Source organism: Dasypus novemcinctus, chromosome 21 (assembly GCF_030445035.2).
Source record: "Dasypus novemcinctus isolate mDasNov1 chromosome 21, mDasNov1.1.hap2, whole genome shotgun sequence".
Taxonomy (NCBI): domain Eukaryota; kingdom Metazoa; phylum Chordata; class Mammalia; order Cingulata; family Dasypodidae; genus Dasypus; species Dasypus novemcinctus.
Window position 1 is genome coordinate 14,197,977 of NC_080693.1, and position 18,225 is coordinate 14,216,201.

Below are 18,225 nucleotides of genomic sequence, written 5' to 3' on the forward strand. Positions count from 1 at the left end.
ATGAGGAGAGGCCCCTTGGCCTAGGAGCTCCGAGGCTGAGCTCCCTGCTCGCTGTGTGCCTCTCTGGGCCTGCTGCTCTCTGCCGGGGCACACTGGCCCTGGCCTCGTGGAGCTGCCTCCTGGGGCTGGCTGGTGGCACACGGGCTCAGCACTGGTGCTGTCCTTACCCAGGCCTCTCCCCAACGGCCAGCTCCGGCCTAACAAGCCGACAGCAACACCAGGCTGCCTGACTTTCCCTCCAGAGGACCCGGGCAGAAACACCTACCGCTTCGGAGCTCTGTTTTCGACTATCCAATGCGGAAGCGAGTCCTCCAATGGCCTGAGGGTCCTCGTAGGTCACCCTATGAGACAAAGCAGCACAGAGTCAAGTCGCAGTCAGTGGTCGTGGAGGCACGGGGCAGCGGCGCTGGGAGGCCTAGGCTCTAGCGTTGGTTCTGCTGGGCCTCTGGGATCTGGGATGTCGTGAGCCTCAGGTTCCATCTGCTGAGTAATAATCCTGGAGCGTCTCTAAAGCTAGGTGACAGGGTGTTAAAGTGTTGTAAGACTCCCCAGAGGAAGGGGCTAGATAAAAGGAGAGCAGCATCCACTCTTACTTTAAAAGAAGCCGTCTCAGCCGCGTATGACAAGGGGGATCTTGAGGCTGGGAATCTGGGGCTGTGTGGCCACGAGGTGACTTCCTCTGCTCCCGGACCCCCTGAGCTTTATTGGTTCTATTAGCAGTTTTGGTTGGCCAAGGGTACGGCGTCCTTGGGTTTCTGGTCCACCTGCTGAGTCCTGAGCTCGGAGCGCTGCGATGCACCAGGGTGCTCGGCCCTGGCCAGGTGGGCAAAGTGCTCCTCGCCCACGTTCAGGCTGCCAGACAGCTCAGAGCCCGCTCCAGCAGCTCCCTGAGGCGGGCCAGTTCCGTACGGCCGTCCTCATCAGAGCCGCTGTCGGGGAGCCCCTGGCCCGCCTACGGGCAGGAAAGCCATGCCTCTGGGAACCCACTTCAGTCCTTCCCGACTGCACCCCCAGCCTCCGAGCGCCTCCTGCTGCTGAGGGGCTGGGCGAGGTGGCTTATTTTCCTCAGCAGCCATGTGGGGAGGAAAGAGAAAGGAAGGGCCTGCTCTCTGTGGCTGATGGGAGAGAGGGCTCTACAGTCGACCCCCGTGGGGACAGAGCATGAGAGCATGCATTCGACAGCTGCAGTGGAGGCCCAGCCCGCACCGGCATAATTGAAAGCTTCTGGCAGCCCTGGACCTGGTACAGAAAAGGCCTCTTTTGTTGCCCTGTGACCAGGCCTGGGTCACATCCCACGTCTTTAGAGAGCTGCTGACAGGGCCCCACATACGTCTTGCGTTGATCAGCCAAGGAATTCCCTCTTGTCTGGGCGAACATGTCGAAGCTGTCACGAGGACTGCACTGCTGTAGGGAGCTGAGGGTGCCACTAACGCTTTCTGTTCCCAAGTCTGTGGCGACAAAACAAACCAGGGGAGGATGAGAACAAAGCGAGGGCCCCAGACTTAGTGGAGGGCCCCGGAACTAGGATGCCAGCCCGTGGGTTAAGGAGTTTGGTTCCAACGGCGGTGGGGGGATGGGGAGAGAGCCTTCTCCAGTCTCTCCCAGTGCAGTCACCCCAGGGTGGAGGGCTCGGGTGCAGGAGAGGACGGCCACTCAAGCCCAAAGCGCTGGGGCGGGTAAGAGTCACTGTGAACAAGGGGGGAGAGCGAGTGCTGTGGCAGGGGCTGCATCCACTCATGGGCATCCTTCCCATAATGCATTTGAAGTGAGCTCCTTGTGAACTCAAGGAGCATGTCTCAGAGCTGGGTCATTTCATTTATTTGACCCGCCATGCTCAGAGCTAGATCTCAAGTAGACCAAATTGAATATGACATGGTCCTTGGCTCCAAGGAGCTCACAGAGCAGGTGGGAGAAAAGCAGACCCACTATGGCAGGACTTAGCCCAAGACACAGCAAAGACTCAAAAGCGAGCCAGAGTGGCTCTTTGGGAGACCTGCTGGGTGGGGGACAAGCGGCTGAAGTGTGGCTATGAAGGCATATGGTCTAGAAGTCCTGGGACTCTAGGGTGAACTGCTCATGGAAAGGGTTTAGTGCAGGATGAAGCTGGAAAGGCAGGTAGCAGGTGGCTGGTGAAGTCCTCAAATGCCAGGTAAAGGAGTTGACAGGAAAATACTCAACATTTTCTAAGAAGGGAGGCAGCAGAAAGCAATTTGAATTGTAGGTGCTCAATCTGGGGGCCATACGCTGGATGGCGTGAAGGCAAAGAATGTTTCATTAGAGATACAGAATCCACAGACACACAAGCTACTGAGAAGTGACTTAATCCAAGCATAATTCAGCTGCAGTGAAATAAAGGCAGGTAGGTGAATATTCGGGAGAAAAGAAAACTGGAGAGCAGGGTGGAAGAAAGAATCTTGAGAGGGCCATGTTTATTAATTATTTCAATACCAGGACTTTTTTCTAGCTATAAACGGGCACTATCCAAGTATTTGCAGCTTGGTTAGTTCCCTTAAAGGAGCAGGCAGTGGAGCACCTTAGGCTGACGACAGCAAATATGTGAGTGCCATCATTTCCTGCTTCCCGGCCCCTCGCAGACAGGGCCAATCAATCACCAACTCATCTTTTAAGCCTGATGTGGCTTCCACATACTTCTCAACCTTGGGTTCCAAGCAGCTAATGAGCTGAAACCTATTCGCCATCTCTGACCTCACAGACGTGGAAAAGGAAATCACTTCAACCATAGAGAATATTCCAAGTAAAACACAGCAGGTTCCCTTTCTTTTGAAAACAAACAACTTCCAGTTACCCAGCCCTGCTTTCTAACACAGGGTCAAACTGTAGTTTATGGAAAGATGTTAAACTGGCCAGGAGAACATTTTCACAGGGACTCCCCATAAGGCTCTCCCAGGCCTTCGACCAGGGGGTGAGAAACAGACCCTCAGGCCAGGTTCACAGCTGGGAAACAGCAGCAGAGGCCAGGGGCCAGGGGCCAGAGGCCAGGGGCCAGGGGCGGGGTGGCCCGTTATGCCCGGAGGAGATACTCACCCAAGCCTGCAAGCTGCGAGGAGAGGGAGGACGGGGGCACCGAGCTCCCCACCATGGGGCTCACCACAGCTGGAGACCCCGGCCCCAGGTCTATTAAGTTGTCTTCAGTGACCTCGTTCAATACCTGGCAGAACAAGAGACTGGCAGTGAGCCCTATCCTTGTGTCCTGAAGTGAAAGCGAGCACCAGGGAAAAGCACCAAGGCTGCGGCAGTGCTGCAGCAGGGCCCATCAGAGCCAGCCCCTGCCCGCAGCCTGCCCCCCACCGCCCTCACAGGACGTGGCTGTCCACCTGGCGCTTCCCCGCCACCCTCCCCTCAAGAGACAAGCCTGCCAGCTTGTCCCCAGTAACACAGCAATCTGGGTTTGCCCTTCAACTGCCCAAACCAGAAAAACTGGAGGTAAGAGCAAATTGAGGCAGGCCTCCCTGGCCTGCGCCAGGGGAGGGATAGGCCCCGCCTCAGGACTTGCGGGAATTCTCAAGGGATACTCACTCCATTACTGGCATTTTGAACGGATCGGCCTGACCTGTATCGCTCGAACCTACGGGGAAGGCAAAGCAGGAGTCAGGAGAGCAGCCCCTGGGCTGGGGCCCCCTGGTGCTCAGGGGTCCTGGCAACCAGCAGAGGTCGAGGCCCCAGGAAAGGAGATCGGGCAGTCCCACCTGGAGCTGTGGGAGTGGACCACACAAGGCCCTTCTCTGCCTGGGGCCTCCTGGGAGGCAGCCTTCCTGCCTCACCCCAGCACCCTGAGCAGGTCCGGGGAGAGAGTTGGTCGGCATGTGGGGGAAGCCATTTGAAGTATCACCAGCCTCTCGCCCACCCCACCTGGGCCCAGAGTGCTCCTCTTGTCCCTGAGGGTCAACCTCTTCACCTCTGGGGTGTCTCAGGTATCACCTCCAAAGCAACAGTAACCCCAGACCCCCCGTTTCACAGCGCTGAGGCTCACAGCCATTTGTTAATGTCTCTCAACACTCCCCCCCATTCTGTGGCAGTTATGAACTGTATCTGCACAACCTGCTGGAGGAAAAGGGGGTGCGGGGGGCCACAGCCTGGGAAAAAGGCTCTCCTAGGAGCCAAATCTTCTCCAGGAAGTTTAGGCCAACCAGTGAGCAAGCGCGGTGCTGCTGGGGGGAAGGGGCCGCAGGGGGCCACCTCTGCCCCCCCCCCCTCCTGCCGCAGGTGGGACTTGGCTTTGAGCCAGGGCAGAATGCCTCTCTTCTCCCCTAAGTCAGGCTCACACCAGGTGGCAGAACACGAAAGGGATGGTGAGATGGCAGGGGTGGATAATCTTCTGCTACTGTATATAAAAGCTCCCAAATGCCATGGGTAAAAGGTAGCTAAGAAACTTTCTCCAGCTTATTGGAGTCTGAGAAATTGGGAGCTCCACATTTGTCTGCCAACTTGCTGGCGGCACCTGGTGAGAAGGGGTCCCCAGGAGGGACAAGGTCAGGGCTGATGGGGGTTTAGAGAAGGACTTGTGTGGCACTTGCAGTCATGGTCATTAAGGAGGAGACTGGGACACACTAACACATCAGAACATCCTCTAATTCTGGGGTGCCTTTCCCACACTGAGCAGCTGTGTTCCCCCAAAAGGTACATGGAAGTCCTCACCCCCAGCACCTCAGGATGTGGCCTTATTTTGAAGTAGGGTCACTGTGGCTGGACTCAGTTAAGGTGCGGTCTTACTGGGCGGCCTTACAAGAGGATACACAGAGACAGAACCACACCCAGAGAGGGCACATGTGGAGCGAGGCCCACAGCCGTGGAGGCCAGGGGCTGGCCCTGGCCCTGGCAGCGGGAAGAGGCAAGGAAGGCCTCTCGAGAGCCTCAGGGAGGGCACGGCCCTGCTGGCCCTGCTGGCCCTGCATTCCAGACTTCTCGCCTGTGTGAGAACAAATTTCTGCTGTTTTGTGGCGCCTTGTTACCCTGTCCCGAGACAACTCAGCAAGGGCCCTCCGACCAGGACGGCACCTCAGGCACTGGCCCGGGCTTGGCCTCTGAACTCTTTGGAAGTCTGGGACTGACCATTCTCCAGTGAAATGCCCAGTAATATTCTAGGAGGGGCTTAAATCGGTTCAAGGGTTAAAACCCCAGCCCCCAACATGGAGAAACTGCAGCCGCGTGCCTCGACCAAGGGGTCTTGCGAAGTCAAGGCACCGCGAGTCTGTTCCCTAACACACTGGGCCTTCCGGGGTCACCCCACATTCTTACTGCAGAGGTTTCTTCATCTGTCCACGGGCACAGGCCCACCCAGCCCACACAAAGGCAGCCGAGGTGAGGCCGGGGCTGCTGACCGCGGCAGCAGAATCACCCTCCGAGCTCCCAAAGGGTTACGAAAATGCAAGGCTCTGTCACTCGAGCCCACCCGACAGGGAATTCAGACGACAAGCTGTGAGCCCACGGGCGCAGAGGGGGCCAGCACCTCAGTCTCCAGGAGAGCTGAGGCAGGCCGCCGCCCTCTCGAGCCTCGTCTTTAAAAGCCCGGCTGCCTGGCTGAGGTCCTTTTGGGCCCGACAGTGGCTGATTCGGGAAAGACTAAGGTCCACCACCAGAGAGGCAGGTGGGAGCTGCTGCTTGCCGTTACACCTCCCATTTTAAAACTACATCTGAATGAGACGTTTTGGATGTTTTCCTGAGAGAAAGCTTTGGGGAAGGAAAAGAACTGATAAGTTTGTTACCTCAAACCTGAAGACGATTTGGCTGCAGAAAGAAATGGAGTGGATGTGTGTTTTCCCTCAGCAGCCGCAGCTCAGCACTTACTCCCTGTCTGCTTCTCCAGAATACTCTAGACACAGTGACATTTGAAAAGGAAAAATCCTTTTTTCCTTTTTTCAAGATGGGAAGGAGGAAATTCTCTTTCTTTGTAGAGATTTTTTTCTGTAATCCTTTTCAAATTCGGAGGATCATCAAAGGAGCAGGTGCAGAAGCTGCGGCCCAGCTCTGGGACAGGGAGGGGGGCTGAAGCAGAGCAGCCCCAGGCTTACAAAGGGCAAAGCCTAATTCTGCATGCCAACTTCCTGCTGCTGCTCTATTCCCAGGAGAGCAAGAAGCATTTTCCCTGTCATCCGGGAACAAATTAGCATCTCTGATGAGTGTTTTCCAAACCTAATCTCTCTCTCTCTCTCTCTCATTCCCCTTTGTTTATGAAAAAAAATCCCTCTGTTATGGCAACAGTCTTTCCAGAGACATAAAGAGAAGGCTGCCTGCACCTCTCGTATCGGAGGAAGACGTTGTTGAGGTCGTCGTTGACGTGCAGCAGCTCCTCAGTGACCTCCTCGTTGGACACGCGGGAGATGAGCTCCACGATGCGCTGCTGCATGGCCCGGCAGGTCCTGTTCAGCTCCTAGGGGACACACGCACCTCTGGCTAGCCTGCTGGGGACACTTTTGTCACACTTACTGCCTTTGAAAAAATGTGTACTGATTCTTACAAGCCACAAAAGGAGCCCAAGCTTGCTCAGAAACACGGCAGACGTGGGCAAGACACAAAGGCGCAGGCCCTCCCTCCGCCCCTGGCCCCAGGGGACGCCAGTGCTTTTGCAGCGGTCAGACAAACGGGCATCCATACACACTGCTGTACACATAGAACGGCACGTTTGTACACGCAGGTTCTAAAACAAAAAAACGGGATCCTTCGCGGCTTGAAGTTTACCAAAATGCCCCTTCACACAGACCGCCCCACCCCTTCACAGGCGCATCGTGACACGTCTCGCCCCTCGAGCAGTACGCCTTACGTTTGTGGTCTTAGTTTTGGTTAATTCCAAACAACGCAGCAATGAACCTCTGTGTACATCCATCCTTACATACCTGTGCAAGCACATGGGACAAATTGCTGGAAGTGGAGTTTAGGGGTGACAGGGTCATTTAGAATATCGACCGGTGATAGTAAAAGGTCCTCCAGCAGGATGACATCAATTTATTTATACTCCCAGCTGCGCAGGAGTGTAGCTTTATGACAGCAATTAGATCCATTTGGGAGGCATATTTGTCACCAGGCAGAGGTCTCGGAGGCTTAATCAGCTCCCGCACAGCCTGCAGCTTGCGGAAGGTGCGGCCCACGCCCCTGGTCGCCGCAGAGCTACTCCCCACCTTGGGAAGCAGGCGGGAGGACGGGGCCTGGCTGCCGTGGCCCCTCCCTGCTCCGGAACGCAGCCTCCCTGGTGCTCCTGTTCTAGCTTGTCCGCGGAGCTCCCTCCACTACCTGCCAGGGCTCCTTGCCATCTTGTCCACCAGACGGAGCGCCCTGCAGGGGTGGGAGCTGGCAGGCTCGGCAGGCTGGCACCTCGGCAGCCCCGACGACAGGAGCTGTCTGTGGGAAACCGTCAAGTCCTCTGCAAAGGCTGAAGCAGAGGCCTGAGGCTGACCCCACCTACCTGGGCCCTGGTGGGAGTGGAGGGACAGGGAAGTCAGGGGTAAGGAAGGAAGAGAAGCGCTTTCTCCCCACCCAGCTTCCAAGCCCCTCCTGCAAACCTTTCTGGTAGAAGTCACTGATCTACTCACAACAGACACAGACCATCTCTGCCTGGACATCCTGGCCTGTAATTGGGCTTGTTTGGCTCACGGCTTTCTCTCGCACCAGACTGTAAGCCCCCCTCGGGGGGTGCCATCATTTCTCTACCCATGGAGGCCCTCAGGCCTGGCACCAGGCCACATGTGTGAAAAATGCCCAGAAATCATCCGCTGAGTCAGATCGCCGAGGTGGTCAAAGGAGCAGGTGGGGAATGTGTGACGCCAGGAAGTTTCTGGCGCGGTCCCTGCCCAGCTCTCCAGTCAGGGTCAGCAGGCACCCTCCCCAGTGCCCCCAGTGCCCTGTAGCTCAGTACGTGCCACGCCAGGTCACTGGGGTTGGGCCCCTCCCCGAGGCTGCAGCTCCTTGAAGGCAGAGCTAGCGTCTCTGTCCCGTTTCCCTGGTGCCCCGCAGCTGGCCCACAGGTACCCCCAGATGCCTCCGAGTAGCTAAAGACAAGGTGCATTCCTTCCACCCACACTCAGTCCAAGGTATCTAAATTGTTCTTACACACGTGCACGCCCCCCTCCCATGTCACTGCAGAAAAGCAGCAATGTGATGTCCTCATCTGGACCCTATCAGAAGAGCAGGGCCCAGCCCTGCGGACCTGGAAATCATGGAGCAGACAAGCTCAGCGCCAGCTGAATACCAGCCTGCAGAGTCCGATTCTGTGTCACTCAGATCACAGCTTTTTAGCCCCCAGGACTTCTTCCTTGACAGTGGTTTGCCAACATTTTACCATGAAAATTTCCCAACATGCAGCAAAGTTGAAAGAATTCCACAGCGGCTACCCCTACACCTTCTACCTAGATACCACTATTAACACTTGACAAGGCTCCCTTTTCAACACCGTCCACTTCTCCATCTGCCTGTCTACCCAGAATGTTCTCTGGGGGTCCTGCCACCATCTCCAAGAGTCCCACAGCACTCTGGACACACCTTCCCTGTAGCTTGGCTGCCCGCCCCCCAGGGAAGAGCTGACGCCTCCTCCTCCCGGAGGAAGGAGAAGGTCTTAGTTAACCAGAGACCCAAACCCGCTCCCTCAGCAGACTGCAGGGAGTGTCTATAAAGTGTGGATGGGTACAACTGTCCAAAGCCCCAGAACCCCCCAGTGGGAAGCAGGCTCGGGTTCCAGCCTCCCTCACAGAGCCCCAGCCCCAGCCGGGCAGTCAGCAAGCAGCCCAAGGCGGGGCGGGCGCACCCAGCCCCCAGTGCTCCCGCTGTCTCTCCGCTTGTAGGCCAAGGGGCTGACTTACGGTGAAGCTCTGCAGGAGACCTCAGAGGTCCCTCGGCAGCCCCCTGTCCCTCATTCAGGGCGCCCCGCCCTGCACCTGCCAGGCAGCTCTGCTTTCACCTGCTTTAAACACTGCGGGTCTCTGTAGAATTTTATTTGTGGAGAAAGGCTTCTTGCTGTTGTTGCTGTTGTGTTGGAATGTTTGGAAAACGCTAGCTCCTTTCTGAGCCCTCTGCTAACTCTGAAATGACCGCCATGGCTTGGAGGAGACTCCAGGGCAGAGGGTGTCACGTCTCATGGACTGTGCTCCCGGGCTTCGTGCTCCCAGCCTCTCTCCTTGCAGCCTCCCCCAGGCGGGTAAGACGTCCAGGCTCTGACTCTGGAGCAGCTTCCCTGCTGGACTCTCCAAAGAGCTCTGCCTAAGGAGAAGTCCAAGGGCTCTGGCCTGGGGCTTTTGAAACAGGAGTCTCTGGAGGTCTCTGCCTAGAGAAAGCCCCCCAATCTCTGGGCTTTAGCCTTTTAGGTTATTGTCTTTAAAAATCTTTTTAAAGGAAGGAAAAAGAAAAGAGAAGGTGAGAGGAGCCAAGGTGCAGCCTTCCATAGCCACGAAAACCCAATGGCCACCGCGCACTGTGGGAACCTCAACAGGCTGGCTGGGAGACCACCCCCTCTGCCTCTGTCCACACCCACATCACCCAAAAGGGTGCTCTCTCCCAGCCCTAAGACACCTGAGAGCTCCCAGCTCGCCGGGCCACTCTGGTCACTGTGCAGTGGCTGGGACAGGAATGTCCCCAACGCTGAAGATTTCTGCTGCAGCCGCCGCCTCTCTCTGGTTCTTGACAGAGGGGAGAACAGCAGGTCATTGGGCTTTGTGCAGAAGCACTCCAATAACCAGAAATCCTTATTCAAATAGCCCCTCGTTTCTGTTTAATTAATTCCAGTGCCTTTATCTTTTCTTCAAGGGCCAGTCTCATCCCCACCTCACAGAAAATCTTTTAATCATCTTTAGGGTTTTTCTCTGAACCCTCTCCAGGTTCTAAGAAGCATAGAATAAAGTCCTGAAGATCTGTTTTCTGAGGCTACAAAGGAGAGGGGAGGGAGAAGGAATTCTTTGTTGAAGAGAAAAGGGAAATAATGAAGCTAAACATGTAGAGTAAACTAGATTTCTCTAGAGAAAATAGTCCTAGCCATGCTGTTTTTGCTGAAATGAGATACAAGAAGCAAAAAGGGAGATGCCATCTGCTATTAGAAAGAAACAACTTGGAGAAGAGCTGCTTTTATTACTGGGTGGACAGCCATGCAGGACTGGGCATCACTGGATTAATTAGGAGTTATTACTAATTAAAGACAAAGCTTGACAGGCTAAAGGGAGACAGAAAGGACACACAGGATGAGAGAACTGGGATCTTCAAAGACCCCAGAAAGCTTCACTTATAGGCTGTGGCTACGGACAAGAACTTTAGCAGTAGGGCCTCACATTTTGAGCCCAAAACCCAGATGTCGACTCAAAGGTGAGGAAGCTATGGCTTAACTATCTCCCAAGAAAGAGCTGGAGGGAAACGGACTTTGCCCAGTGGTTAGGGCGTCCGTCTACCACATGGGAGGTCCGCGGTTCAAACCCCAGGCCTCCTTGACCCGTGTGGAGCTGGCCATGCGCAGTGCTGATGCGCGCAAGGAGTGCCCTGCCACACAGGGGTGTCTCCCACGTAGGGGAGCCCCACGCGCAAGGAGTGCGCCCGTAAGGAGAGCTGCCCAGAGCGAAAGAAAGTGCAGCCTGCCCAGGAATGGCACCGCACACACTTCCCGTGCTGCTGACGACAACAGAAGCGGACAAAGAAACAAGACGCAGCAAACAGACACAGAGAACAGACAACCGGGGGGAGGGGGAGATTTAAATAAAATAAATAAATCTTTAAATTTAAAAAAAAAAAAAAAAGAAAGAGCTGGAGGGCTTTTAGCTGATGGAAGAGGCCGGGCAGTGGGAAGGCCTGCCACGTGAAGGAGGAATTACTTTTGTTCTGTTGTCAGAGGACAGACTGGGTGTCACAGGGAGACGGGCTGGAGCTCAGTATATGGATGAGTTTTCCAATAATACTGAGGAGCACTCCAAGTCATGGCACTCACCTGTGCCCACCACTGCATCGGGCACTTCACGCACATAAGGGAGGAGAATGGGGCTCAGAGAGGTGGCTTACCTACAGTCACTGAGCTCACGAGTGTTAGGCCAGGATTGGAACCCAAGTGATTCCAAAGCCCACTTGGCTGCGGCCTTCCCTAATTCTGACAAAGACGCATGTTGGGAGACAGAAGTGCTCAACGGGCTGGTGTGACACTGGGGTGTCGCATGGAGGAACCTGAGCACTGGTTCAGGGTGGGACGCGTTGCCTGGAAGGTCTCCTCCGACTCCCAAAGTAGGGGATTCGACAAAGGACTGAGAGGAAGGGCCGGGTGCACGCCCTGCGCCCTGACTCTCTGCCTGACGGCCAGGCCTGAGGCTGGGTGGCAGGGCAGCCTGGGCTCCCCTCAGACGCCACCCTCCCCTCTTGCCGCGCTCCTCACTGAGCCTCCCTGCTGCTTGCGCAGGGGTGCTGGGCGGCTGGCCCTGAGAAGGCAACGTGCTTGAAGCAATTGAGACATAACCTGCCCCACGATTAGGACCAGGCACGCCAGTGCATCCCTGAGCCCACATCCCACTGCCCCTTTCCCATTTCCCCCACTTCCCACCCAGCAGTTTATGCGAGCATCAGGAGCTTTTGTTGGCAGGAATGTTTGGGCTGGTGACAAATGTGTTGATTTCTGCAGCCCTGGCCAGCACTGTGAGCTCTGGAAAATTCCTCCTTGAGCAATCTGGCTGCCCTCCAGCTCTGTTGAGGGGCGTCAGGGGCACATTTTGATCCCATCAATTTCCAAGCAGACTGTGGCATTTTTCCCACATGGAAGGCTTGCCATTTGGCATGGCCTTGACCCTCGGGAGACCCTGCCCGGCTGGCTCCCCAACTGCCACAGAAGATGGGAAGGAAGCCGTCAGGGGTGACTGGAGAGTGGGGCCACCAGCTAAAAGAGCTGTGTCTGGTTCACATGGCGCTGCCCGACTCCTGAGTTTCCTGGGCTGAAAGGATAGCCTCCCACTGGCACCCAAAATAGTCCTTTCTCTGTTTGATTTATAAGATAGCAGTGAGGGCTGGTAGGCTTGGAGTTGGAACAAAACAGAAGGAAGGAGAACGTCACGGGAAGCAACCTATTTTTGAAAACTGTGAGCTGGGTGCCAGGAGATTAGGTTCTGTTTGTCTTGGCTGATAGGCTTGTTTAAAAAAAAAAAAAACCACCACAGACAGACAAACACACACACACACACAGCACTCCTGCTGTCTGGTCTGCTCCGGCTGCCCGCAAGCTTCTTGGCTTTGTTTGGCCCACCCCCTGCTGCCAGGAGCTCAGCTCTGTCCACGGCAAAGCCCCCTGTCAGCAGGAAATCTGATGCTGACACAGCACAAAGCTGCCCCAAGGGCCCTCCCAGGCTCGGACTGACTTCAGATTCTGGGCATCCTGGTAATGCCTGGCAGCACCCCACAACAGGCTGGGAACAGGGGCCAAGGACTGCACAGGAAAGGGATGCTGGGTCCCATGGCGCGAGGCCAGCAGGCAGCCAGAGCTGCTGAGCCGGGGCAAGCCTGGCCCGCTTCAGGCGTCAGGAGCGAGGCCTGGGCGCTGCAGAGAGGCCATCCCGGGCTCCTCACTCGGCTGGCCGAGGGGCCTTGTCCAGCCCTCAAGAGTGGCTTGCTGTCAGGGCTCTGTGGAAGTGAGCTGTTGGCCCGTCTCTCTCCTGCTGTGAGCTCTTCCCCAGCAGGGACCATGGCTTATTCCTCTCTGGGAGCCAAGGGCTTTGCTCGTGTGTAGTCCACAGCAGGCGGCCCTCTACCTCCCTGCCGCGGAGCCTACGGCTTTGGAGCAGGAAGGGGCACTTCAAGAGGCAGTGCCTGCGCACTCCCGAAGGGCAGCGCCATTAGAGCTTAGCCTTGCAGGCTGCACACATGCGCTGGCAGGGGAGGGGGAGAGAGGCACATAGGGCCAAGACTGACCACCAAGAGCTGGACAAAAGCAGCAGCAGCAGCACATCAGGAGGCGCTCCAAACCCACCTGCCCCCCCTGACCTGTTTCCTCAAGCATCTGGCTTCCCACCAAAAAGACCTGGCACTTTCAGGTTAGAGCTCTTTCTCCACGCCTCTGGAAGGTCACTGCTTCTAAGAGCCGTGTACTGACTGCCATCTTCCATAAATGCCAGCATCTTCTGAGGCCGGGTGTGATGGAGAGCTGGCTAGTGGGGGAAAGAGGCCTGAGGCTGGGGCCCCAGCGTCGAGTCTGAGGCAGAACTTCAGGCCAGGCCTCCTCCTGGGCCTGTCTCTGTTGTGCTCTTGGACTTGGAGGGGTGTCCAGAGTGGGCGGCGAGGACAGCTGGCAACCCTAGCCTGGCAACCTTCAGTAGTACGTAGGAGGCAAAACAGAGCTTCGCCTTGGTCCCAGAAAAGCTTTGGGGGTAGGGTGTGACTAGAAGGCCTCCTACTTCACTGGGTTTAAGAGGCCGGCTGCCCAAGGTGCATGTCATAACATGAAGGGAACAAAGCGATACGCCAAACTGCACGTATACTATGAGCTCAACTACATTTAGAACACAGAGAGAGAGAAGTCTGAAAGAGATACATGAAAATGTCAACTCTTATGCCGGGATTAAAGACAATTTTCTTCTTTGTGCTTTTGTTTTCTTTTGATGGGCATGTGTTCTACACTGAGCATTTTATAATTAGGGAACAAATGTTATTAAGGAAAATTTTTTTAAAAAGAGAGAGACTGCAGTTGGGGCTGCAAATAAATGTTTGGGATGCTCTCTGGCTGTTCCTAGAAGTGTGGCTGCATGTGGCCTACCCTTGACTACGGTACAGGGGGCCGCCCCCTCCCCTGGCACGGCCCTGTCACGTCGCATAAGCAGCATCCGCAAGATGAGGTCCTTCTCACCTGCAGCAGCTCCAGGTCGGACGAATCCTCCTGCCCAGGGACCATTTCAGTTAACATCTCGGACATGACTTTTGTGTTTCCCCGAACGACGTCCAGTTCGCTCCGCAGCCTGGCAATCTGTCGGGGGCGGGGGAGGGAGGAAAGCGGGAAAGAGATCAGTCAGCCTTCACCTGGAGTATCAGAACCAGCTTGCTCCAGGAGCCGGTGAGAGCTCCGCTCTGAAATCTGGGTCACATTTGAGACGTGGCAAAGAAGAAAGCTTCTTTACCTGGCTATGCGCGTGTGTGGGTGGGGTGGGGTGGGGGCTCTGGAGAGGAATGAATGGGAGAGCGAAACCACTGCTGAGGGACTGGGTGCCAGCAGTCTGCCGCTGGTGGTGATGTGTGCGCGCCGAGGCCCCCTCCATGGCAAAGAGCGCGGGGCCAGGGGGCAGCCGAGCTGGTTTTCTCACGGCTGCGCCCCGAGGGGACCTGGACTATGTACCGGCCCTCTGCCTCTGCTCTGAAGCGTTGGTGTGCGTGGTCTCCAAGGCCTTCAGGGGTGACCCAGTTCTTATAAACCCTGTCCCCTAGGAGTGTAGGCCTAACTATGGGGACACCCTGAGAGGCTGGCAGCCAGTGTGCCTGCCCTTTCCTGGTGTGGCATGAATGAGGAAGGGAGCGAGAGAAGATCCCTGGGGAGACCCCTTGCCACTCAGCTCCCTACCTGGGAGCACGACCCCTTTAAAAGTATCCCACCTGCCCCCAACACACCCCGGTCCCCCACTCTCTAACCCCTCCAGGCGTCTGTGCAGGACTCAGGGACCTCCTGGACCTCCAGGCAGCCTTAGGAAGGAATATGGGGAGAAACACCTATTGCCCCCCCAACCCGAAACACTGCTGGGAGGGAGGCACTTGAAGGAGGGTCTGAGGCCCGTGGGCAGTCCTGGCCCTGAGCCACGGCCCCGCCACTGGGCTGTAAAGCACTGATGCCAAAAGCCAGGCCGGCGCACCTGCAGCCCTCAGGAGCCCTCTTTCCTGCCGAGGCCCGGAGAGCGGGGCTCTGAACTCACTCTCGCCGCCTTTTGACTCAGCTGGGATGACAGCTCCTCCAGGCCTTTTCTGGCTGCCCCCTGCTCCACCCCGAGGGACGCTGACTGACTCTGGACAGAGTTCGGCACCCTCAGCCCAGGAACCCTCAGCCCAGGAACAGGTCCGAGAGGCTCACTAATGTTTGTTAGGCACTGCTGATTCATGGCTGAGGCTGGCTGAAAGGGCAGTCTGTGGATGTAAATGTCAATTGAAAGGAAGCTAGAGAATGATCTAGGTACTGAGCAACAGTGAGTTCAGTGGTGGATGACGCTGTAAAATACAGGAATGCTCTTCCTGTATCAAGTGTTCAGCATATGGAGATGCAAGGGAAAACCACAACTAGTGTAACTTAGGGATGATAGTTAACAGTGATATTGTAATGGTTTTGCAGCAATGGCAAAAAATATTATATCAATTCTAAGGGACAAGAGGGGGCTAAGAGGGGATATGGGATTTTTTTCCTTTTGGAGTAATGAAAGTGTTCTAAAATTGACTGAGGTGATGACAGCACAACTCTATGAAAGTGAGAGCCACTACTGTACACTCTGAATGGACTGTACGAAGCATGGGGCTATAACCCAGGGAATCCCGTGGTGGAAGATGGACTGTGGTTAACAGGGCAAATATGGAACGCTCTCTCATTAACAACAAATATGTAATACTAATACACGGTGTTAATAATTGGGTGTGTTGGGGGGAAAATAGACCAAATGTAAGACAGGGGCTAGAGTTAGCTCATAGATTTTTTGTTGTTGTTGTTGTTGTTTTAAGATTTATTTTATTTCTCTCCCCTTCCTCCCCCCACCCCGGTTGTCTGCTCTTTGTGTCTAGTTGCTGCGTCTTCTTTGTCCGTTTCTGTTATTGGCAGCAGCACGGGAATCTGTGTTTCTTTTTGTTGTGTCATCTTGCCGTGTCAGCTCTCCGTGTGTGCGGCGCCATTCCTGGGCAGGCTGCACTTTCTTTTGCATTGGGCGGCTCTCCTTACGGGGTGCACTCCTTGCGCGTGGGGCTCCCCTACGCGGGGGACACCCCTGCATGACAGGGCACTCCTTGCGCGCATCAGCACTGCGCATGGCCAGCTCCACACGGGTCAAGGAGGCCCGGGGTTTGAACCACGGACCTCCCATGTGGTAGGTGGACGCCCTAACCACTGGGCCAAGTCCGCTTCCCAGCTCACAGTTTTTAACAAATGTTTCACAACAATGCAAGGTGGTGTTGGCAGGGAGCCCTGTAGGATATGTGTGCTTGTTTTATTAGTTCAAACTTTTACTATACACTTGCTAATATGTATGTGCATGTTTATATGACATAATTCAATAAAATTAAAAAGAAAAAAAAATGTTTGTTGGGTGCACAGACAGACGGTTGGTGGAAGGACCGACGGTCGGTTGGTGATCGAGGTCCCCTGCCCTGGCCTCTGCCAGGGATACCCGTGGGGCCCCTGCAGAGCCTGGCCTGGGGAGACGTGTGCTCTGAGGCCTGCCTAATTCTGCTTCCATGGCCCCCAGGGGAGACAGGCCACCGAGCCCCTGCACTCCCCATGCCCCCTGCCCATTCCAAACCTTCCTCCTGCCTGCTCTGGCTGCTGGGAGGGCTTTTCCAGAGCGCCCACTGCATGGACGGCAAACCAGCGAAAGGCCTCAGTGGCCAGCCACCTTTGCGGGTTTTCTGCTTCTCTCTGAGTGGAAGGGGGAAGGCTGCTGCCCCGAGAAGCAGGGCCTCCGGCCAGAGGCAAGCTTCCTGAGGGCTCCCCCTTTCCATGGAAGACCCTGGCCCTCTTTGAGGACAGGGAACCAGTAAACCCCGTGTGCCCACCGAGGGCCCCACCTCCTCTCTGAAGGGTACACTCCCATCTGCCCACCATGTCTACCGCTGCCCGTCCCACCTAGGAGGGGACTGAGGTGAAATGGCTGGACCGAGGCCTCACAGCCAGGCCGTGGCAGAGCCATCCTCAGCTGACTTCTGGGCCACCTGCCTGCGCCCACGCCAAGCTGCCTGTCTGTTCAGGGCTAGCAAAGAATTCAAATGCCTGGCCCTGGCACAGCATGGCTGGTAGCTAGACACAATACCTCCATTTAAATGAGTTTCTAGAATAATGACACTATCACAAATATTAAATAAGGATTTTGAAATATAAACATTTGATAGCTCCCCTCTCCCCCCAAGTCTGACCAATTTTCAAAATGTTAACTAATGAACATTCTATAGTCATCTAACGTCAGTTTCCATAAGTCCTCTGAAAATCCAGCCTGGGGTTGGACTGTGTCAGCTGCCAGGGAGGGGTGTGGGGAAGGGGGCAGGGGTGAGCTAGGTGGAGTGGGGGCACTTCCCAAAGCCCTGACTTCAGTCTCTCGGCCCCCCCTGCTCGTCACACACCCCTGGCGCTGTCCCTCCTGACAGGATAACTCTGAACCACCCCGTGAGACGCACAGGGCTTCCTCAACTCCACTGCATGGCCATCCTTCTGGCCTCGTCTGCTGCCTCCATGCAGGCCCCCACACCCCGACCAGCCCTGCGCACACAGCTCTCTGGCAGGAGCCCGCTGTTCCCGGGAGAGCCGGGCCCTGTGCACCTGCGGACGGGAGGCCAGCGCTCCACCGACAGCCCGCCTCCGCCACAGCCCCTGCGCCGCCCCCGCCGCCTGCAGGCCCCAGCCCAGCCTGCGCTGTGGCCCCTGCCCTGGCTCCAGGGCGGCCTTTGCTCTGCCCCCACGGCCCCCCCTCCCCCGTAAGCCCCTCCATCGTGCGGTCCTCTACAGGCACGCCGGCCTGCCCGCACCTGGAAGTACAAGAGTACCTGTTCTGAACTGGCCATGATGGGGCCCGTCACGCTCAGAGCCGGGGCCTGCGGAGCCGAGTAGGGGGCGGAAGGAGGCGAGGAGTAGGAGCCGGCGCGCGTCCTCTGCTGTGGCGGGGGCCTGGGTGTGCCTGCGGCTGGATCCACCTCCGGGACGCTCTGGCAGGGCAACGACAAAGTCCTCGGGTCACAGGGCCGCCGGGGCTGGCCAGCGCACCTCGCCCTCCGGGGGCAGCCGCCTGCCGCGAGGCGGGAAGCCCAGCTCCCTGTCACTCTGGCCGAGTCACTGACCCCTCTGGCCCCAGGCTCCCCGTCTGTTAAGGGGGCTCCTGGGGCTCCTCCCTCGACTCACCTTGCCCAGCTGTGAGACCACTAAAGCGACTTGGGACAGGAGCAGGACGAGCTCTCCGAGCACTCAGGCCAGGGCTGCCCTCACTAAGGCCTCAGCATCGGAGGGCTGGGAGGGCTGTGATAAGTTTTGCTAATCACAAATTCTTAGTCGGTACCACAAGATTGGCCTTCACAAGCAGACTCCCATAAATAGTAATTACGCAATTTACCGAA

General features: G+C 56.4%; 1 protein-coding gene across 7 annotated transcripts in view; it reads right to left on the reverse strand.

The window, feature by feature from the left end:
* TOM1L2 (target of myb1 like 2 membrane trafficking protein) overlaps positions 1–18,225 on the reverse strand; it is a 106,802-nt gene that overhangs the window by 13,803 nt on the left and 74,774 nt on the right. For all 7 annotated transcript variants that reach the window (XR_011646762.1, XR_011646761.1, XR_011646760.1 and 4 more), the window contains exons 6-12: positions 17,662–17,820; positions 13,796–13,912; positions 6,255–6,388; positions 3,538–3,586; positions 3,046–3,169; positions 1,331–1,448; positions 266–341 (exon numbers count right to left, since the gene is read on the reverse strand). Coding sequence is in view for 4 of the 7 variants with exons in the window: in XM_004453250.5 (XP_004453307.2) it covers positions 266–341; positions 1,331–1,448; positions 3,046–3,169; positions 3,538–3,586; positions 6,255–6,388; positions 13,796–13,912; positions 17,662–17,820 (777 nt within the window). In the remaining 3 variants the exon portion in view is untranslated. The remainder of the gene's footprint in view (positions 1–265; positions 342–1,330; positions 1,449–3,045; positions 3,170–3,537; positions 3,587–6,254; positions 6,389–13,795; positions 13,913–17,661; positions 17,821–18,225) is intronic.